Source organism: Balearica regulorum, chromosome 1 (genome assembly GCF_011004875.1).
Source record: "Balearica regulorum gibbericeps isolate bBalReg1 chromosome 1, bBalReg1.pri, whole genome shotgun sequence".
Lineage (NCBI taxonomy): Eukaryota > Metazoa > Chordata > Aves > Gruiformes > Gruidae > Balearica > Balearica regulorum.
In genome coordinates, this window is record NC_046184.1 from 85,875,525 (window position 1) to 85,898,329 (window position 22,805).

Sequence of the window (22,805 nt, forward strand, 5' to 3'; positions counted from 1 at the left end):
TTTATTGCATTTGCCTAGATCTGTATTGTTTTTACAATTTGTAAGATGAAGCAGCTAGGTAATATATTTTACAATTCACTGAAACTATGTCAGAAATTATATTCAAATAATAATTTAATAGAGGCAAAAACATGCCATTAAGGATAATAAATGATAACATTAAGTTTGACAATGCAATATAATTCTGCTCAGTTACACATATTCTCTTGAATTCCTAAATTACATGACCACATACTACTTTTCCCAAATTGCATAAGACAAACCTTTTCTTAAGATGACTCAGAGCTGTGTAGCTGTAACCTTTCTGCCAGATGTTATGATGAGCAGTAGTGTTCCAGTTTTCATAAAATTACCATCTAAACCAGGCTTGACTGGCTTGTCCTTCCCCAGGAAGTTGGGAGAAAAAAAAGGTTTTCCTGAGTTCTTACTAAAAGCCAAACTTTCACCTCTGAAAACACTGAGTCAGTGCATAAAACAAAGGGAGTAAATATCAAAAGAGAAAACATAACATTAACCCATCAGCAGGTAATCAAGGATATGTAAGTAGCTAGTAAAATATCTTTGATCCACCAAGACCTTGGCAGTAATTTGCCGGATTCATGTTCTACCAGTAAGAGGATTCAGTGGGTTTCTTTCCCGCCTCGCTCCTGTTACCCAAGCCGGTTTTGTTGCCTGTGGTTAAATTCAGAGCCTTGGATAAGCCCCAGGAAAACCTGCCTGTGTGCTGCCTCAGAACTGCTCAGTATAACTCACTGATTTCTACCTCTGCATAGTGTACAAGGGGAATTTTCACCAGAGTCTGTTCACTTCTGTTACTCCCTCCAGCACCGAGTTTGAATGCAAAGCTCCCACAGCCTCACAGCAAAACCTGGGACTCGGGACCACTCAGCTCCATGCAGCGGACCACACTGCGATGCCTGCTGCCTTCTGGACTTCCTTCCTCTACACCGCTGCGTGTAGCTTCAAGCGTCCACAACTGCTGAGCGCAGACGATGCCTGCACAGGCGATGCACCACCTTTCCCATAGAAGAGAAGCTCTGGTCTTGTTTACACCCAAGGCCTTTTCCCTGTGGGTGAGGGGCTCTGACTCACAGCTGGAGATATCCCACCATGGGATAACTGGCGTGGGTTCTGCCGTGACCTTCCTAAGGACGTCCATGCTCACCGCATGCATGACTTCACCAGCGGTGAAACAGCGGCTGGAATGGAACAGTTTACATTTTGTCTAGTAGCATAAAACATTCCTGAATACTTTGGCTTACTTTAAACCACAAGGCTGTAAACTGCAGTGCGGAGCAGCTGCGACGGCTAGCAGCAGTGACAAGATGCTGGCTCTTTCTGAGACACGCCAGCCGCTCCTGCCAGCCGGGCAGAGCTGCCACGCCACGCCACGCCACGCCACGCCACGCGTGGTGAGCGCTGCTCTGCGGCTCCATCAGTACGGCGAGAGTCTCCTGCCTGGCCCCTCCGGCCTGCAGCTAACGGCGGAGGCCCAGCCCGCCGCTCCCGGCGGCACCGAGAGGCGGCAGCAGAGACCGGCCGGCGCCGCGGAGCCGGCGAGGGCGGGAAGGGGCGGCCCGGGGGGGGGCGGGCTGCCCGGCCCCGCTGGGGGGCTGCCCCGTCCGACCCTCCAGGTGACAGGATGGATGTCACCGCGGTGGCTGCTGCCACTCTGACCCCCCGCCGGCGACAGCAGCGAACGCCTCGTGTGCCGGTCACGGTGTGTCCCAGCCCATGAACCGCAAACAGAGCTGCGACTCCCTAATTCCGTGGAGGGTGGTCCAGGGAAGAAAGTCAGCAATGTCTGAAATACAGGCTCTGGCATCGTGTTTATTTGTGCAATAATTTCCACACCAAAAAGGTGAATTGTTTTCAAGCATATTGTTCCCTCCCCATCTCAAATGTCCATTGGGTCCCACCTTTCTCTGACTCTGGTTTGTCATTCACCCACTCCAGACTTCTCTTCCCCTACAGGCTCCAAGGCCCCCTATTCATCCTTCTAATGAAAACTTATTTTCACGTCTTCCCTGCCTGTTTTTCCAAGCAGCCTCCCTTCTCCCTCCATACCCCATCTCTTGCTAGTGGTGTTTCTCTCCTTGCCCTCCCTGTGCTCTTCCTTTGGCTCAGTGATCTGCAGCTGCAGACTTCAGTCAGATTTAATTTTATTCTGACTCTTGCTTTTCCAGTATCTTCCTCCTTGTTGTCAGTGTTCAACCCTAAACTGCAGTCCCACCCACTCTCCAGTCAGTCACCTAGTAGCCTGCTTCTCTCCCGTGGCCATTTCAATCAGGAGAGGCTCCTGTGCCTGCCTGGGAGAAGAGGCACTGGCAAGGCAGGGTGCAAGATTCCTGTTTCAGTTCTTCAGTGCAGAAGAAATGGTCCTGGAAGGAAAGTCCTACAAGAGCTCTTGAAGAACCATCTGGGGTCTTGTGCAGCTGTGGTCTGTGGGAAAGCTGCATGAACCACTCGAACAGAGTCAATAAAAATGAATTTGCAGAAGCTTCAGCAGCTACCTTCCCTTATTGCCACACTGAGCTCATGTGAACTTCAAGTTTCACACCAATACCTATGTAATGTCATGAAACCACAGGGTATCTTTACAACAGTAAAGAAAGACTTTGGTTACACCTCCTCCTGCCAAGCATAGCACTGCTCTAATTATTAAAAAAATAATAATAATGAAAAATGATGGTGCTCATCATGATCTGAGTCTCAAAAACAGCTACTATGCTCTGACCCGAAGTGGCTATCTACCACTTAATCTAAACAAGTCAAATACAGCAACATTTCAAGCAACTGAAAACAAGAGTATCGCAATGGAAACTGTTAGGCAATCTCAGGAGCAGATGCTGCTTCTGAAACTCTTCTCTGACAACGGTAAATCACAGAATCAAATAAGTCTAAAAGTTCATATACACTCTCTTTCACTATACACACTAACTGACCACAAGTGTATTTACATACTACAGTATTTTTTAAATTTATTTTACAAATAGTTGACATTTCAAGAAAGTTATTCTGTGCCCAAAAGGAGTGCTTCACAAGTTTGTTTCCTGAGCTACTCCAGAATACAAAGGACCTAGGCCAGAAGTTTGTCCAAATGAGCATAGCCTCTAACTCTTCCTTTTTCTGCAGTCTTAGGTCAGAGTTGTGGATGGGCTGCTGGAGGTCTACAGTAGAACACCACTTGAGCAAGACTGTGGTCGAAAGCCATTTTTGTGGCTACAAGTGTGACCTCCAAAATCAAACCTTGCCTTTTCAAAAGCAGGAGTCTACGTCTGCCAGGAGACAGAGGTCTACTTGGGCATGAGATGTATTGGTGCATGGGGAAAGCTAAGCCCAATACTGTGAACCCTTGTGGCAAGCCCAACAGAGTACCACTAGCCGCAGAAACAGTGGCATGGTTGGTGCCAGGTTACAGTCTGACCTTCAAAGCAAGGCTATTACCCACAGAATCTAAGCAATCCTCCACATGATCTAAATTTGTATAGAAGGGGATGAGAAGGGAAGGGGAAGGATGAGGGGAGGGGAAGCTAAATGTGGAGGTTTAAGGAAGGAGGCAAGCATGTGGCAATCTTTCCTTGGTATATTCTCCCATTTTTGGCTATCTAAAGCTTAGAGACTTACTGAGCCGGAAGTTTTATCTGTATCGTACTGTTTACGTGTCCTCAATAGATCTTTCTTGCATGAATGTTCTCATCACTTTTTAACTTGTTTGTGGACTTTTAATAAAATTATAATAATGATCCCCTGTCAGACAACAGCATAGTTGAGCAGGATAGAGACTTTAAGACGTTATAGCCCTAGAAGCGTTAAATTTGTGAGCTAATTTAATTGTATCAGACATGGGAGGAAGCTCAATTATGGAGTGGATTCCTTCAGCGGTGATGCCAACAGGCCTCTCTCTCCAATCTGGCTCTCCATTTTCATGAACTTCTACAAATGCAGAAGTTTGAGATGCACATTCCTTGTCAAACACGACTAGAGAAAGGACAGTCAGCATGCTCACAGAGGCCTCATTTGCTTAGGAAACTGGCCTAAACACCACATACACACAATTAAACATGGAAAGGACAGATGAATATTCAGTCAGTCCTTGGACTTTGCAAAAAGTCTGGCGAACAGTGACCAGTGAGGGTGAACAAATACAGTAACCTATTTGTAAAATGTAACCTGATGGAATCAGCTACCCAGGAGAGTTTTTAAACCCCTACTGACCATCTTGGCCTGCTACTCCGCACCTTACACTGCCTTCAAGGGACTTCTGGAGGTCAAGGCCAAGATCTCCCCTTCTTCATACACTTCCTTGCTGCACTGGTTACTCTTGATTTCCATTTTTCTCACCTTCTGGGAGCCTCGGGGCCTTGTCCAGGTGTCTTCTGAGCACCTCCAAGGCTGAAGATCACCCAGCCTCTCTAAGCACCTGTCCCCATGGTGAATCACCTTCGGTCCAATTGAAATTTCCTTTGTGGCAGCTTGAGACCATTGCTTCTCACTGCTTCACTGTGGACCTCTGAAATGACTCTGGCTCAGTTCTTCCTTACCCTCATGTTAAGCCACATGTTATGTCGAGTGCGTTTGTTTTTCTGAACTTTGTGAGGTTTCAGTCAAACCACTCTTTCATTCTTTTCACTCCTTTTCTATTCTACTCTCTGCACTCCATCTTCTGCTGCACTGCCCAGTGTGCAGGGAAAATTGTTCTTTCAAGACTATTTCCTCTTCCTTCTCTGGATCCGTGCCTTTGCCACTATGGGGCAGGGAAAGGAAGATATGAGAAAAAACATATAATTTAAAGCAAAACCCATGCCCACCAAGGCCTGTTCCCAGCAGGTGAGCCCACCCCATGGCCACACCATAACTTCATGGTCAGAGCTGCACCTAAGGTGAAGTAATCCTATTTCCCTCTGTATGGCACAGATAAAGTTGTATTTGGTATGCTGTGTCCACCAGCTCCCCAGTGCAAGAAAGGTGTGAACTGGAAAGAGCCCAGTGGAGGACCACTGGCTAGCTGGCTAGAGCCTTCATACCAAGGCATCTGGATTTGTTTAGCCTGGAAAAGAGAAGGGCAAGGGGAGGCAAGATTTTTAGCCTGGTCTCCTAAGTGAATGAGTCTATGCAGGCATGTTGCTGGTCAGTCCCTCTTTACATCAGATTTAACAAGGAATGGGATCTAATAGGTGCCACTGCCTAAAGGGTGGTTATAAAGAGGATGGAGTCAGACCCTTCCCAGGACAAGAGGCAAAGGGCATAACTTGCAACAGAGGCAACTCAGAGTATAATCTGGAGAAAAATACTTTCCCCAAAGCATGATTCAGCACTGGCTGAAGTGCCCAGGGAGGCCAGGAGCTCACCACCTGTGGTGGGTTGACCCTGGCTGGAGGCCAGGTGCCCACCAGAGCCGCTGTATCACTCCCCCTCCTTAACTAGACAGGGGAGAAAAAGTTTAACAAAAGGCTCATGGGTTCAGACAAGGGCAGGGAGAGATCACTCACCAATTCTCATCAAGGGCAAAACAGACTGAACTTAAAAATTAATCTATTACCAAGCAAAACAGAGTACAGCAATAAGAAATAAAATCAAATCAATAAAACACCTCCCCCTACCCCTCCCTTCTTCCCAGGCTCAACTTCACTCTCGATTTCTACCTACTCCCCCCCCAGCAGCACAGTGGGATGGGGAATGAAGGTTGTGGTCAGTTCATCACACATTGTCCCTGCCACTCCTTCCTCCTCAGGCAGAGGACTCCTCACACTCTGCCCCTGCTCCAGTGTGGGGTCCCTCCCATGGGAGACAGTCCTCCACAAACTTCTCCAATGTGAGTCCTTCCCATGGGCTGCAGTTCTTCACAAACTGCTCCAGCGTGGGTCTCTCCCATGGGGTGCAGACATTCAGGACCAGACTGCTCCAGCATGGGTCCCCCATGGGGTCACAAATCCTGCCAGAAAACCTGCTCTGGCGTGGGCTCCTCTCTCCACAGGTCCTGTCAGGAGCTTGCTCCAGCATGGGCTTCCCATGGGGTCACAGCCTCCTTCAGGTGTCTTCACCTGCTCTGGCGTGGGGTCCTCCAGGGGCTGCAGGTGGAATCTCTACTCCCCCTCATCCTCCCTCCATGGGCTGCAGGGGACAGCCTGCTTCACCATAGTCTTCACCACGGGCTGCAGGGGAATCTCGGAATCTCTGCTCCAGTGCCTGGAGCACCTCCTCCCCTTCCTTCTGCACTGACCTTGGTGCCTGCAAAGCTTCTCACATCTCACTTCTCTCTCTGGCTGCAAAAACTCCCTCTAGGTTGTTTGCCCCCCCCCCCCCCCCCCCCCCCCCCCCTTCTTAAATACGTTATCCCAGAGGCGCTACCACTGTTGCTAGTTGGCTTGGCCTTGGCCAGCGGCGGGTCCGTCTTGGAGCTGGCTGGCATTGGCTCTGTCGGACATGGAGGAAGCTTCTAGCAGCTTCTTCAAGAAGCTGCTCCTGTAGCCTCCCCACTACCAAAACCTTGCCATGCAAACCCAATACACCACCCATGAAAATGTACAGCAATTGCCCAGGCAATGCCCTGAGGAACCTGATCCAGCTTTGGAGTTCTGCTTGTGAGCATGGGTTTGAATCAGAGACCTCCAGAGGTCCCTTTTCATACAAACCTTTGTGTCAGTCTGTGTTTGCCCCTCCAGCTTAATTTGGGCAATACTGCCCACCTGAATGACACAGCAGGAACATGGTAACACAAACAAGGGGAAGAGGATCACATCCATTGCACCTGAAGCTTATGCTGTGGAGAACTTGGGGTGCACTCATGGATGTCTGCATGAAGGGACACACCTAGGAGAAGATCCTCCAACGGAGGAGTTACAAGGAGGCTGTGCAGGCAGAGCCACCCAGTGACTACAAAGAGCTGCGTGCCACGGGGCCATGGTGAGGGCCAGGTGCTGCCATAATGCCTGGTACCGGAAGCGGATCCCTCTGTGCCACAAGAGCCAAGCACCATCAGTCTATCTTCCTGGAACCACCAGGGTGGCAGACCTGGCAGCACTGGGGAGGCTTAGTAGCATGCCTTGTCCCCAGCCAGCAGAGCAGTGCCCCAAGCCAAAGCCGAGACTGAGACCCAGACCCAAACCTAGACCTAGACCCAGACCTAACCCTGGCCCAGGCGCAGGGCCTGTCCCTGCCCCGCTGGCACGACCGTTGGTCCCGCACCGCCTGCCCCGCGCGCCTCGTGCCCGCGAATAACCCCTGCCCCGCCCCATCCCCTACCCCTCCCTGCCCGGCTCTCTCCTGTCTCGCCACAGCCAATGGGGAGGCGAGCTCCGCTTCGCCTGCCTGGCCCCGCCCCCCCACCGCCCGGGCTGAGCCCCGCCCTCGGAAGCGCTTTCTCCAATCATTGGCTAGCGGGGACAGCCCCGCGGCACCGCCCACTCGCGGGGTAACCTTTGCCTTAGTGAGCGCAAGGCCCTGCCCCGCTGCCACCGGCTGGCCAATCGGAGGCACCATGGGGGCGTGGCCGCCCCGGCGCAGCCAATGGGCGCGGAGGGGGCCGCGAGCGGTGCGGGGGCCGCGGTGGCTGGTGCCGCTGCCGGGTTCGAGGAGCGACCGGCCGGTGGGGCGGCCGGGGGAGAAGATGGCGGTGGCGCGGTCCGGCTGGGGCCTGGCCCAGCTGGCCGAGGCCCTGGGCTCGTCGGAGCAGGCGCTGCGCCTCATCGTGTCTATCCTGATGGGTAAGGGAGGGCAGAGGGCGCGGCGGTCGGGGGTGAGCGGGTCTGGCGCCCCGGGTAGGGCGCCCCGCCCGTCGTGGGGCCGGACGACCCCGCCGTTCCGCCGCCGTGCCGTGCCGTACCGTGCTGCGCGGGGGCCGGGCAGCGTTCGCGCAGCGCTTTGCCGGCGCGGAACCGCACCTGTGTCGGTGCCGCCGTGCCAGGCCACGTGTGCGCGCGGAGCCGGTGGGCGAGCCCCCTGCCGCCACCGGCCCCGGCCCGGCCCGGCCCGACCGGCGGAGAGTGGCGTGCGGCGGCACAAGCCGGGACGTGCCTCGCAGCAGCTGTCGGGGTGCGAGCCCGGGGCGACCCCCCGGTGGAGAGGGGCAACCCGCCCTGAAGCGGGGCGGGCGAGCAGGTGGGTTTCCCCGGAGGGAGGTGGGGGCGAGGGCCTGGCAGGCGGCCTGTGAAAGGGGTGCAGGCACCCCGCGTCCGGGGGCGGGAGCCTGGCTTTGAGACCTGCTGGTACTCGGCGTGCTGCGAAACGAGTCCGCTTTAGGTCCGTGTCGTGAGCGATGTTTTGGGCGCGGGAACTTTGTTTGCAATTGTTCCGCTGCCTTTGCGTGAGTGCCAGGCGCTGCACGTGCATCAAATTCCCCCCGAGCACGTGTCTGGAGGGGTGCACGCTTAGGAATCTCCAGAACCCCTCCGAGATGTCACCCTGTCCGAGTGCCGGGAGGTCTCTGCCAAGAGACATTATTAGTGTCTGCAGCAATCATGGAACTATGTGGGAGTGGCATGGCACCACAGGGACTCCCAGGTAGGGTGAGCAAAGCCTGCTAACTAAGTGGCCAGAAGAACCGGGATGTTATGCTGTGCTCCACCTGCAATGCAAAGCATGTTGCAAAACTCATGCTGCTTATGCGTACCTAAACATGAGATAGTTGTTACATGTAAAATGGTTAAGGCAGAGCTAGAGTTACAATGTGGGCTAACAATTGAAGGGGAGGTTACAGCTCCCAGAACATTAATTCAAGTGTATGTATACATGCTGTCTACATAAATCTCGGCGGATGCCCAGGGAAACTTTGGTTTTTGAAAGCTTTTGGTGGTGTAGTCACCTAGCAGAAAGGAAATACAAGCTTTTTTCTGAAGCTAAAAGTATATTTGAAGTGACACAGCTGCTACTGTATGATCTGTCAAAGTCGCTTTGGCTAACTAAAAGTGTAATTTTTAAGGAGATGCAAGAAAAGTTGTGTCACTGTATAACTGTGGTCTGGACCAGACTTATTTCCGCCTGATTTAATCTACGATGTGTAAGATCAAACTGAACCAAAACATTCTTCACGTCAAGGGTGAATATAGGGGACTGAACTGACTGTCGTTTTGAACTTAACTTAGAAGTTAGTTAAACCAAACTTCTTCTATAAAGAACAAATGAAGTAATAGGAAACATATACAGGACATAGACATAAATCAGTCTGAATTAATCTAGCAGCTCCCCCACAGCTGAATAGGAAAAGTCCTGTTTTCTTTTCTCCCACATCTGTCTGTGGTACTTTAACTGCCATCAGATTGAATTTACTTGCCTGGCAGAAACCTAAACCAGAAAAAGCAGATAGTTTACTACCAGGTTAGTCAACTGAACCAACCAAGGCACTAGTCTAACAAGTGCTGATGCAGAAGAGGTGTTAGAAAGCGTGTGTGGATAGTGATGCCTTTGCAGAATTCACCTCGAACATACCCTCAGAGTTTCTTGCTTCTTACTAGCAGTAAGCTAGAACACGATATTGGAAGGCTGTTTCCTGCTTGGTGTTCTATGGGTGAGCAAAACCACTTCTCTGAAATGAATAGCAGATAATTACCATCTTAATGATAAGAAGAGATGCCTGCTGCAGTCAGTAGATTCATGAAGTGTGAGATTCGTGTGTGTTGTTGCAAATGTTCCACGTATAGTGTTGACACTAAGCCTGCTGAGATGGCGCAGTGTCCCTTCCTGAGGTAGGCCACTATCTATTTTTCATAAAGTCTTAATGGGTCTTTATAATTTGTATTGAAAGTCTGGAGATCAGGGCCTGGGAACCCACCTGCACTTTTTTCCCCTGCATACCTAAGACCTATACCAAACCAGGAGGCTAGAGCTGCACCTTTCCCTGTCCTTTCCCCCTAGCTCAGTATCTCTTAATTACACGCAATTGGAGGCAGAACTTCAGATGGAAGGCTTAAAGGCATGCAAAGCAGCCTTGCCTGTAGTTTGGTACTTTTGCAGGTCATGTAGATTGAACCGCTGAGGCAGAGGGGATTGACTCGAGTTTTCCTGCTTAATGGATGGGTAGTAAAGCATTATTATATTAAAAGGAAGAGCCAAGCACCACTCCAGAACAACATGAGAGGGGAGTGAGAAGAGTTCCTTAACTCAGCACTAGCGAAGAAATATTCATTTAATTGCAGCTTAGTTTACAATCCTTTTAATGTGACTGAAAGCCTTAAGCCTGTTGGTAATGCAGCTAGCGCTGATGACCACTTCATAGGATGGCATGGGGTATAAATGAAAGGCATTTCTAAAAGCTGGAAATGGCATTAGGACAAGCAAGGTACGGCTTTTCCTTTACTTCCTCCATTTCAGGTGTTTGCACAGATTGAGGAAGAAAACTATTTTTGTTGACCGCAGCTAATGCTGCGGAATTATTTCAGAACAAGACCATGAGGATGAAGCACGGTACTCTTGTTCAATGATAGATTATAAAGTTGTTGGTTATCTCCCTCTGTGATGCAGCTTACCATCTGCACTGTGCAGTTCTACTGCGACAACTGTTTCTAAGGTTTTGCTGTTCAGGAGATCACCAGAAACTGGTAAAAATAGCCTTCTGAAAAAAAGAGGAAGAATCGCAAAGGACTTTGCAACTTCTTACATTAATTTCCAAAGAAAGCTGAATTATTGTTGAAAAAATAGTTTTAATGCACTCTCTTGACTCAGAATAAGAGCGTTCACTTAGTCATGATCTGAAATAACCAAAATGGGTCATTTAAAATGTTAACATTCTGCCACTACTGAAAAAAAATTAAATACAGGGAAGAAGGAGAGAAGGAGGAGCAACCAAGAACAAAAATCGGAATAGTCCTAAAGGGCACCACATTTTCTCAGTGAACAAGTGAAGATTGTAACAGCATGTTGCTGAGCAAATTACGGGGATTTTAGTCACAGCTTTGTATTTAAATCAGAGACACCTTTTATATATCCTGCATTTTTGAAGCAAAGAATACAACTAGAATAGAGTCCATTACTCAGACTGTGCAAGAATTAAAACTCACTTCAGACTTCCCATATGTGAAAATTTGCATAAACCGCCTTTGAAGAAATTAGGCTGCAATTTGGCGATGTTATCAACATCAATAATACTTGAAGCATAGTTCTGGACCCTGTCATTTAAAAAATTGTGGTATGTCTAGTACACTAATGTCTGTCCATCGTATGAAAATGTCTTTTGAGAGATGTACTCTACCTTGCATTCTTCAGTAGGTCCAAGGCCCAGTGTTCCCCCAGGAGAAACTGTCTTTAGATCAGCACGGAAGACACCAATGGTCCCAGCTCTGTACCTACAGAATTACTTTTCCAGCTGCCGGCGTAAACGATCTGATCCAATGCTGTCCTAGCCTCTTGGCGAAGAAAAGGGGGGAGCCCCTCCAAGGGTGCGAAGAAGAGAAGGTCTCTGTGCTGATGCTCTTGTCCTCCCATGAGAGGAGATGGCTTTATTTCCTGCTGTTACCGCTCAAAGTGTAAGCCAGCACACAGGAGGCCTCGTGGCACTGTGTATTTAAGACTTTAGGTTGATCTTATTTCTTGCATGGCTGTATGATCCCAAAGAGTTAAAGATATTTATCTGGCCATACTATTCCACAGTGGCTTGCAAGCTACCTGGCATGTTCTGCTGCATAATATGGAGGGGGGCCAACGTACTGTTTACAGCCCTGAGCCAGAACTGACCCTGCTGATCTGCCCAGACCTGCCAGGAAAAGCACTGGGGAAGTGTTCCCTCATCTACAGACATAGCAGTGACCTGCAGAAAGTAACACGTTCCTACAGAAGAGGTGCCAGAAACCAGCTGCTTTCCTTGCAAGTGGTCTTACCTCCTCCTCTTCTACCTCTCACTGGTTTTTTTCACATCTGCTTGTTCCTGCTGTTTGCATCCTGGAGCTTTTTAGGCTCAGTGAAATTCTCCCTGTGGTTGCCCATAACTGACGACTTATCCCAACTCAAGTCCCCAGCTGGTCAGCCAAGATAGAACCTTACTGAAAGGGAGGTAAACAACTGGTCTTAATGGGTAAGAGATGGGAGGAGTTGTAAGAGCAGCACCATCCTGTCACAGGAGCTGAAACCAACCCTGTCACAGAGCACTCGTGTGCTGCCTTGTTTAAACTTTTAACTTCAACTACATCTTATCCCTTAAATAATAATAATTATTTAAAAAAAAAAAAAGTGCTGCATAATGCTACACACTATGTCTACATAGCAAGTAAAATGGTACAGTAGGAGCAGATCTCTAGAGTGGACTTGTTTTGTGTGCAGTACCTGATGGGTTTTGGGCATTTACTTTGGATTTGTTTCAGTCCAGTCACACGGACTGAGCACCGATTGGAGTGCATTTTCAGTTCATTTTCATCTGAAGAGAGTCCTGTTCACATGCTTTAAGACAGTATTGCTATGCAAACTAGAGCACCATAAGTGGACTTTTAAAAGTACACTCCTGAGCTGAACTAAAGTACTCATGTATATGCACCCAGTGTTAAACAAGGTGTGGGAGTTTTGCAGTATTGTAGGCAGAAAAAGAGAATACCTTTTGAAATCAAAATATTAGGTAAGGCTTATAGTTTAACGTGTCTTTTTCCTGTTGTCCCATTCCTTTTAGTTTTAGCATTGTTATAAGAAAACAGAGATAATTGATCAGCTAGATGTTAACAAAGGTGGAGTTAACTGATCAGCAAAAGGGAGAAGAGGAAAAATAGTCTGATCTGCTTTCTTGAAGATGAAACAGAGCTAACGTATATAAACGGGGGAAAAAAAGGGAACAGAGATGAAAAGAATGTTTCTGGTGTTCTTATTTGCAGTTTTATCTCCAGAAAAAGACAGGCACCTTAATCACCCTTTCCAGAAGATGGCAAACTTGACAGTGCTATTTTTGCTTGGAATCGGTAGAACTTTCCTCCTGCCTAATCCAGCCTCTTGATCATTTACTTCTTTTGCTCAATTAGATTTTCATATCTGTGGAGAACCTGGAATCTGTGCACTGGCCCATTACTCTCCCAAATGGCTGTGGCCAAGAAGCCGACCTTTCCTTCCAGTGCAGGCATTCTCTTAACCAGAGATTGTCCTCTTGTTCCTGTGAAGTTTTGTGGTTTTTTTTTTTTTTTAAAAAGGGGGGGGGGGGGGGAATTTGTCATCAGCAGCATGTCTTGGCTAATTTGTCCCTTTTGTATCAATTATTAATTCCCTCCTATAGAAAGTCTATCTAGAGGCAAAAATCAACTCTGCATGCAGATTGCTTTTCAACTCCATGTTGCGTAGAGCAGGAGAATTACTTCGAATTAGGGGGTCACCTTCTGTTTTCTCCAGCAGTATTGCAGCTGGTTTCCTGCCTTGGTCCACTCTACCTGAGGGAGTTGTGAAAAAGGATTTTGGCAGACTGGGAGCTGCCGTGCAGGGTCCCTCGGCTGCAAGGAGTAGGGACTCCAGTCCTGTTGCTTCTGAATGGCACAAGCAAAGCAGCGCAGCGTCCTGCCGCTGGCATCTCCAAATGTGACGCTGTGACGCTTGCCAGGAGGCAACGATAACCTCAAAAACTGCTCTTCTGCTTTTGCTGCGCTATTTCAGGCTGCTTCAAGAACACCGTAGTGGGATGGGAGTACTGCCATTGTTTTTGGTAGGAATAGCTCATTCTTTAATAGATAGTTTATGAGTGTTAATATGTGAACAGGCCACAGGAGAATGACCACTGGTATTCAGTATCCACTGCCATTTGGGGGTTAAAACTTGTATCTGCTGTGTGGAACTGGCCCAGTTGTAAACCAGAACATTATCTCATGCACAGCAAAACTGTAACTAAATTGCAGTCCAGAGTACTAGCAAGTTGCTCTGGATATCAGAAGAATTTAGGCTGACATTGTGACTTTTGAACTGGAACAGCACCTATGTAGTGCAAGACCAGGATTTAAATTTGTGGCTTTCTAAAAACATGTATGCTATGCATATTAGTAGCTCTCTATTTGCAAGGGCTTGTAATTCTTTTTCCTTCAGAGCAGCACTACCCAAACCACGATACGATCACCTGCTTAGAGCTAAAAAGGAGTATGCCTGGCAAGTGAGACAGGTCTTTTAAAGAGTAAGAACACCAGTTGGGAATGGGAGAAAGTAGATGAAATTTCTGGCTTTTAGAAATTTGAGGTACGTTATAGTATTCAATCATAACTTAATTCTGTCTACAGAAATGGCTAGAGCCAAAACCCAGGTATTTTTTTCCCAATGAAAAAAAATGGAATGTTTTACAAGATTGTACTGATTTTTGAGAGAGTGGGAAACCCTGGAAAATGTGGTTTTAAGACTGTATGTGTCGACAAACAGCAATAAATTGTGCTTTGCCTGTATTCCTGCTGTGATTTTTCTCCCCCTTGCTCAAAAGGGGGAAACATTTTTCCACAGTAAACCTCAGTATTTTAACTTTTGATCTAAACTGATGGTAACGCTTTTTTTTTTTTTACCACTTCCCATTTTACAAAGCCAGTTGTTAATACGTTTATTAAACTTCAGCAGGAAAATTGGCAGGTGAAAAAAGAATCCCCTTCTGCATGTTTCTGAGTAAAAGACTGATAGACAATACTAGGTTGTTTGTTTATTTTAATCATGTGAATTGCTCTGATTCTTTGAGTTACTCCTGTATGCCCAGAGAGCTGGTGTGATCAACTCTCTCTGCCAGTTCCCTCTTTCCCCCCACCAGCTGGTGTGCAGGGAAGCAATGGGGCAAACAGGACAGACGTGCATGCTGGATAACAAAATAGAAGGCTGTAAAAAAGCATGGGGGAGCAGGAAGGGAAAGGGACGGTTTGGGTAAGGCATTTTGTAGGGGAATTTGGAGCCGCTGTTGCGGTCGGGAAGAGCAAGCTGGATGAGCGGCAGCAAGGTTGCCAGGCTCTGTGGGCGAAGGGCCGTGGTATGTGGGGCTGGCCGGCCGCTCAGACCGAGAAAGCAGCCTGTGGCGTGGAAACCGGCGTGGGACACAAAAGGAGGAAGGAACAGGAACAAGGAGGCAGGGAAAGGGGTGGGAGAAGCTGAGGAAATGGGGAGCAGCAAGAAGCAGCAGGTACGCATCTGAACTCAGTAGAGCATGCTGCCGTCCAGGATGTAGAAGGGAGCCCAAAGCTCCCAAACTCTGGGACTCCCTCCCAAGGGGTTTGGGGGGACAGACAGGACCTTAGAATGGCTCCAGTCACGCCTCAGCATGTTAGCACTGACAGACTGCAAGACATCTATTTTGCATAATGTGACGAAGTTTCTCATTTCCTCTCACAGCAGTGATTAGATTTGGCCTTGCTTATTGGAAACCTTCCATCCATCAAACACTTCTCAGCAAAATGTGCATTTCATCACCTTTTATTACTGCTCCATACAAAACATGACTACCTACTGCTACTATTACTCCATTAGTGCAAGTAGCAGAGATCTATCCACTGCCACAAATTTCAGCAATGCTAATAAGCAGTATGGGTGTCAGTATTGTGGTGATGAATTTCCTTTTTTCTTTTTTTTTTTTTTTTGCTAGAAGAGACTTTTTTGGTTTCTTTTTAATCAGGATAAAAGAATGCAAGCTTGCAAAGTAAAGCAGTAAGTTATAAAATGCCAGAATTAAAGTTGCTTCTGCTATCCCAGTTCAGCTCGTTGTGCACATGCCTTTAGAAACACTAATTGCGTGAACAGATTTCACATACTCGTGAGATGGACAACACTTTCTGTGTCAATATGTATTAAAACAATATATTTATTGTCTAATATGTGGCAATGTTTATTGCATGCTACATGAACCTCACCTAGATGACAGAATTTAATTTACTCATGAGTTTCTGTATGGCATTTCTCACCGTACTACCAGAGTGCTTCACAAATGTTTGCTTCTCACTAGAGCAACAGATGAATAATCTGGAGGCATTCCTAAATTAGACTTGGAGCTGACATGCAGAAATTGCAAGGAAAAAACTTCTTCCGCTTACCTTAGCTGCTCCATATTAAATGCTTCTTTGATTTTCTTCAAAAATACTAACTTGTAGTCCCAGTGGATTTTAGTTACAGCTTTGTGTGCCCAGTAGCTCACAAATCAGATGTAAATCTGAAGTTGGAGAGTTAGAAAAGAAAGAGTATACTACTGGAGATCACTTGAGGAAGTGGTCACTTGTGGGATTAAAGCTGGTCAGCACGATGTTACATCGTGAACTCATTGAGGTGGGAGCGGGGATTTAATTTTTTAGGAGGATATAATGGTATTAACCATAAAATTCCACTCTCCCCCCTTGCTCTTTTTTTTTTTAATCTAGCTTCTTTCCATGTTCACTGTATTTGTCACAGAATTTGGAAATGAATCAGAGACTAAAGTCCAATTCATGTATTTCAGCATTATCCATCACATGTATTGAATGAGGCCAGAAACTGTAATCCTGGAATTTCTTGCACTTCAATGTCAACTTTGATATGATTATGTTCCTGTTAAAGTATTTTCTTCTGTGTAATATACAGAGTAATTAATCTGGTATTTCTATCTCCCGAGATGGAAATACAATATCAGGAATGTACACCGTGACCTGTCTTGATGATGTATCTATGCAAAGTGCGTGTTCCTAATAACATGTTCAAGAAAGCTATAATGTGGACCATTACAAATGCTTGTCTACACTAATTTACGATTCTTTCATCTTTTTGTTTTCTCGTCTATTCAGGATATCCTTTTGCCTTGTTCCAGCGCTATTTCCTCTTCCAGAAGGAGACCTACCTCATTCATCTCTACAATGTGTTCACAGGACTCTCAATTGCTTACTTCAATTTTGGTAAGATGAGTTTGGGAAGACAGAGCTGCCTGGTCCAGGGCGTGCTGCGGTTTGGGAAGACCTGTAGTGGGAAAATGTCATCTCTACTTCATATTTCTCTCTCTCTCTCTCTTTCCCGTCCCACAGGGATGCAGTTTTTTCATTCCCTGCTATGCGTCCTAATCCAGTTCCTCATACTGAGACTAATGGGTCGCACAATCACTGCTGTCTTCACCACGTTCTTCTTTCAGATGGTAAAACTCCCTTTCTTACTGCATCGGTTTGTAGAAAGGAGCCCTCTATTCAGTTTTACGCTTCTCAGTAGTAACTGTGGGTGGAAAAGTGGAGACAGATCAAAACCAGCTGGAGGAATTAGTTTGAATAACCTAAACAATGGTTTCTTTCAGACATACCTTATGGCTGGATATTACTTCACAGCCACAGAACATTATGACATCAAGTGGACAATGCCACATTGTGTTTTGACACTCAAATTGATTGGTGAGTGACATCTCCATCCTATCTTGCACTCTGCAAGCCATGCCTCAGGGAAGAGAGGACAGCTTGTTCAACCCAACCAGCCCATCCCAGGGCTTCAAATAATTGTTTCTCACCTCTAGGTCTGGCCATCGATTACTATGATGGAGGAAAAGATCCGGTGAGTAAGACACCATTTCTGCTTCATTCCTCCTCCCCTCTTCCCTGCCATTCCAGTGAGCTAGAGGTCAGAAAATCAAGTTCAAAGGATATGAGTTAGCAAGCTGCATCCATTGTTTGGTAAAGCCATAGCTGAGAGGGGAGACTCTGTGAGTGTCTGAGGGCACTGAATTCTGGAGTGGAAAGAAATAATTTGAAACAGAGACAGTAGTGATTAGAGATGGACAAAATCTGTTTCAATCATGTCAGAGTATTATTCTGTCCCCTTCCAAATTCCCCACCATCTCCTTCCCTCAAATCTGTTGCTTTAGATTCCAGATCCCCAATGCTCTGTGTCTTGTGGGTAGCGTACCTTTAATTTGCACTGGATCTCAGTTCCCATCTTCCTTTCCTTTGTTTAGTCTTAGCATATCCTTCTGAGTGGTCACCCTTTACCATTTGTTGGGGCCCTGTTTTTAGAGCAGATGAAACAGTGAGAGAAGTTGCACAGCACAGTGTGTGGGAGAGGGCAGAACACTTGCTACAGTCTCTTAATCCTACGTCAAGCATCTGCATTCCCTGTCTCCTATTTGGGGCCTGACTGAGTCTTTAGCATCCATGGAATCACTGCTGACTGCAAAAAACCCGAGGTTGAGCTGAAATTTCCTAAGCTGAAGTTTCAAGTATTTAAAGACAATGAATTCTTGCATCAAGAAGTAGGAAAGGTAGGATGATAAGGTCTTGGGAGAGTAGATGCAATTGCAGTCACGTATTGGAAGAGGTCAGATACAGTACTTTTACTATGCCTACTGTGCTGGCAGGGATGCATCTCAATAGATCCCTTCCATCTTTTGAGCTTATTTGGGAATAGAGATCCGTGCAACTGGTCTCAGCCATTGGGTCTCGTTGCTATTTAGAGGGGGTGGGGATAGAAATGGCTGGGGAGAAGAATGGACATGAAGTACAAAGTGGAAAGTTCCATATACATGGACAGCAAGAACTGAGAGGTAGGCTGAGAAAATAACATCCAGAGCTAGTACAAGATCCCTATGGATGATATTAATGCCACTCCCTTTGGTGCAGGAGTTCCTGACCCCTGAGCAGCGGCAATTTGCTGTCCGGGGAGTTCCTACCTTGCTGGAGGTTTCGGGATTCTCCTATTTCTATGGTGCCTTCATGGTGGGGCCTCAGTTCTCCATGACAGACTATCAGAAACTGGCAAGGGGTGAGATGACTGACGTTCAAGGCCAGAGACCCAATAGGTAATAAAAAGCCACTTAGCTCCTCACCTTCCTAAGATCCCAGAATGCTGAATCCCCCACGTGTTCCCTGCAGCAGAGTGCCTTCTTACCTGGACATTGAAGTACTGTGACCAAAAGTGATTTGTAAGACAAGGCAGTCTTTCAAAAGTTGCTCGTAACTCTCTGCTTAATTTACTAGCATTGTTCCAGGGCGTGAACATCAACAACCATTTGACATCTTTAGTACAGACTCAGTCTCAATCTGGTAATGTTAGCAGCCCAGCTTCCAAATGGAGGCATCTGCTGCAGTGGAACGTGGTGACTCCCTGTTGCTATCTCCCCTACCTCCTCTTCTTCACATCTGTTTTTAAAATTGTGAGTTTGACGGACTCTTTCCAAGGCTTTTCTTTGACTTTCATATTTTTCTTTCACAGTTTTGTGCCAGCTCTCAAGCGCCTGAGTTTGGGTCTCTTGTTTCTAGTAACCTATACCTTGTCAAGCCTGTACGTCTCTGATGAATACCTCATCTCAGATGATTATATGGTAATATGATTAATTTGGCAGTTCTGGGCTGTGGAAGAATTCCACTTCTCCGGTGGGCACTGGGTCTACAAGAGTGGATTTTATTTTTTTTTCTTCAGTTTTTCCTCAATTTAAAAATAAAGAGCAACTAGTTATAAGCCTTTCCACAACTGATTTGGCTTTACTGCCTGTCCTGTGGATTCCATTTGATGCAGAACAGGAATGTGTTAAGCTGAACTGAACAAAATAAAAACTTTTACAAATAGAGAATTAATCTTAGATGCTACTGTTTTTGTAAACCTAACAGGTGTGTTTTGTGACCTTTTAATGACCCTGCATTTAAGCATTACATGCAAAGAACTTCACTAGAGTAACTTGCAAGGCTCACCAGAATCTTTGAGGTTCTTAGAAAACTCATTAACAATTAATTCCTACCTGCAGATTATCAGTGTTTCTGTGTCAGTATGAATAAATGAGGGAGTAAGTTCTGCAATGATTATGCTAATCCCAGAGTCTTCCCAAAGTACCTGTTTCAATACAGCCAAATATTACCAAAGGAAGGAGAATGATGTATAAATTTGCATAAGCCAATAGCCTGGCAGTACAGTCCATATAGCAGTCTCAACACATATATCAGATTAAAATGAAAGACAGTGATGAGATCTCATCTACCTTGTCTCATTATTGCCACTCAACTCCGGGGTTTATTTTTATTCTATTTCACTCTTATCTCTGCAGGAGAAGCCTTTCTGGTTCCGTTGTGGTTACATATTGATCTGGGGCAAAATTATACTCTACAAATACGTAACTTGCTGGCTTGTTACGGTGAGTCTAGATGTCATTCCAGAAACAAAAGACAAATGAACAAAGGTTGCACCTTTGCAGCTACTTAGTATGCTCTTGAATATAGCATTAAATGGAAGTAATCCAAATATCTGGGGATCAGTGCAGGTCAGTTTAGCTTGCTTTAAGTTAGCAAAGGCTAGCTAACTAAAAAGCAGGCAGTTTTTTATCCATTTGTTCCATCTGCAGTGGTGCTCTCCACTCAAGAAAGTTAGAGCTTCCACAGCTCTGCCTTTCCAGAAAAAAAAAAAAAGGCAATTTTTTCCTCTCATCTTTCTTGCTTTCTTGTGAATCTTTTTTCCATAGGAAGGTGTCTGCATCCTTGTTGGCCTGGGGTACAATGGGAAGGACCAGAGCGGAAAGCCTTTGTGGGATGCCTGTGCCAACATGAAGGTCTGGCTGTATGAGACAACACCTTTGTTCACAGGGACCATCGCTTCTTTCAACATCAACACCAATGCTTGGGTGGCCCGGTGAGCAGGACAAAATTCCCCTTCTATAATGTGTCGGTCACGTCGGTGGCAACAGAACCAAGATCCTAGGCTGAGAGGCAGTATTAGAGGAAGAATCTGCCAGTTTTCAGTTCCTACACTTTTTCTTCCACATTCTGCTGCTGTGCCATTTGAAACAGGTTACTGGCTTAGACCGATCTTTTCATTCAATTTAAAAGACCAATTCATTAATATAGGCAAGCAGCTGATGGCAGCAGGAGGGCAGAGACTAGAATGGGACCACAGCGAGCCTGGTCAAACAGCCACAGAACTGCTCTAACAGCTGGTTCCTACGTCATGCCTCTCGATGCTCCCTATGCAATGACTTAACCGGGTTTTGGTTCAGCACTTGCTGGGATACACAGCTGAGTTGTAAAATACTATTTTTGTGTGCGTTGTCAGATGAGTCACTTCTCCCCATTAGCTGGGACGTCTTTAAGACAAGGGCTGAGGTACATTTTGCCCTTGTAAGGGGAACTCTCTTGCACTCTCTGGCAGGGTGTGCAAAGGACCGTATGGTCCTCTGGGCCCTGCATCTCTGATGTGGAGAGGGGAGGAGAGACAATAAACTAGAAGCACTTTTGAGTTTGTTTCTTTTCTGCTCTAGCTACATCTTCAAGCGTCTGAAGTTCCTGGGTAACAAACTGCTGTCACAGGCACTGGCCCTGTTCTTCCTGGCCATTTGGCACGGGCTGCACTCTGGCTACCTGGTGTGCTTTCAAATGGAGTTGCTTATAGTCATCGTTGAAAGACAGGTGCGCTTTGTCTGACTTAACCAGAATGGGGTGGCCTGCATTAGCCTTTCCCCAAGAGTCTGGAAACTGCCACACTGAAGGCTTTGCTTGGATTAAATGTAAAAAATAGCTGCTTGCTTTGGAATTGGTTTTCAAACATGATACAGTTCTGTTCTCAAGAGTTCAGTAGGTTGCTAGCTTCTGCATGGGCAAGCCATGAATTTATCGTAGAAGCTGACAGGAAGAAAAGCGGAGGACTTGGCATACGAGTAGAGGGCAGCTGAAGAGCTTGGCAGCTGGAAAGGTTGGAGGACAAGCACATGAGCTGAATGTCTCTACTAAATCTCCCAGTACTGAGAGAGCAATATTCCATATTTGTACTGTGGGGTTTTTTAATTAAAACTGTGAGGATGGGGTACTTTTAGCTACTTTTTTTTAGACTGCTTACTAAAATTCATTTTACACAGCTGGATAGAAAACTTTGGCCCCAGAGCCTGCATATATAGTCATAGGACATCCAACTGACAAGAATTTTTTTTTTTTTCTTTAAATTAGGTCATAAACCTTGTTCGGGACAGTCCTCCCCTAAGCACTTTGGCCTCCATCACTGCCTTGCAGCCCATCTTCTATGTGCTACAGCAGGCTAACCACTGGATGTTTATGGGTTACTCTCTGGTGCCATTTTGCCTTTTCACCTGGGACAAATGGATGAAGGTATTTAGTAGTCACAAACAGACACCTCATGCAACTAACCCTTTTCTCTCCAGCCCGTCTCATATCAGCTGCTGGCTGATCCTTAACCCTGCCTTTTCTCTTCACAGGTGTACAGGTCTATTTATTTCCTTGGCCACGTGTTGTTCCTCACCTTACTATTGGTGTTGCCTTACATTCGCAGATTAATTGTGCCACGAAAAGAAAAACTAAAGAAAGCAGAATAACAGCCAAAAGGTAAGGCTGCACTAGGTAAAGCAAATCCCACACTTGGGGTAGGAGGGGAAGCAGGGCAGCAGTGTTAAATCCCAAGGTGAAAAGCAAACATAAAAATCAACCAAAACAACTCTAGCACTTTTCTTTTTCAGATTGTACCACCCGTGCATTTGTAGGAGTTGACTTAACACTCCGGAAGCAAAGCATCACCTGCCAAGTTTGCTGTCTTGAAGTATGACTTTTTTCAATGTGAGGAGGGGGAAAGAGAAAGCACAGGGTCAGGGACCCAAAAGGAGGGGAATGGAGTAAGCTTCCTTCCAGACCCTCCACCTTCTGTATGTTGCCTTATCTCTCTGCCACCCTCCAGTGGACACTCGCCTCTCTCTGCTGATATCAGATGATTGTAAAACACTCAACGCAGGCACTGTATTGGATTGGAGCCACCCTCTGACTTTTCTACGTTTGTCATCCAAGATAAAAATTGCTCCTGGTCTTTTTTTTTTTCATATCGGCTTCACCTCCTTTCCTCTTGGGTGCCTCAGTGTGGGAGCATCAACTGTCACACACTCCCAAGCAAAGTGATGCCACAGGACCGAGTAACTTCAGCTGCAGGGCAAGCAGGGCACAGCTAAGAATTTCAGTTCCATGACTGTAAAACCACAACAA

At 46.5% G+C, this 22,805-nt stretch overlaps 1 protein-coding gene across 1 annotated transcript; it reads left to right on the forward strand.

Annotated features, from left to right (window-relative positions):
* Positions 1 to 7,509: 7,509 nt before the first annotated feature.
* On the forward strand, positions 7,510 to 22,645 carry LPCAT3 (lysophosphatidylcholine acyltransferase 3). Its single transcript, XM_075763227.1, is given in 14 exon segments — positions 7,510 to 7,551; positions 7,553 to 7,706; positions 16,659 to 16,766; positions 16,893 to 16,999; positions 17,153 to 17,246; positions 17,366 to 17,403; positions 18,465 to 18,643; positions 19,057 to 19,165; positions 19,883 to 19,969; positions 20,294 to 20,460; positions 21,086 to 21,233; positions 21,768 to 21,926; positions 22,034 to 22,160; positions 22,292 to 22,645. Coding segments are annotated over 13 exon segments (1,509 nt in total). The 3' UTR covers positions 22,151 to 22,160; positions 22,292 to 22,645.
* The last annotated feature ends 160 nt before the right edge of the window (positions 22,646 to 22,805 follow it).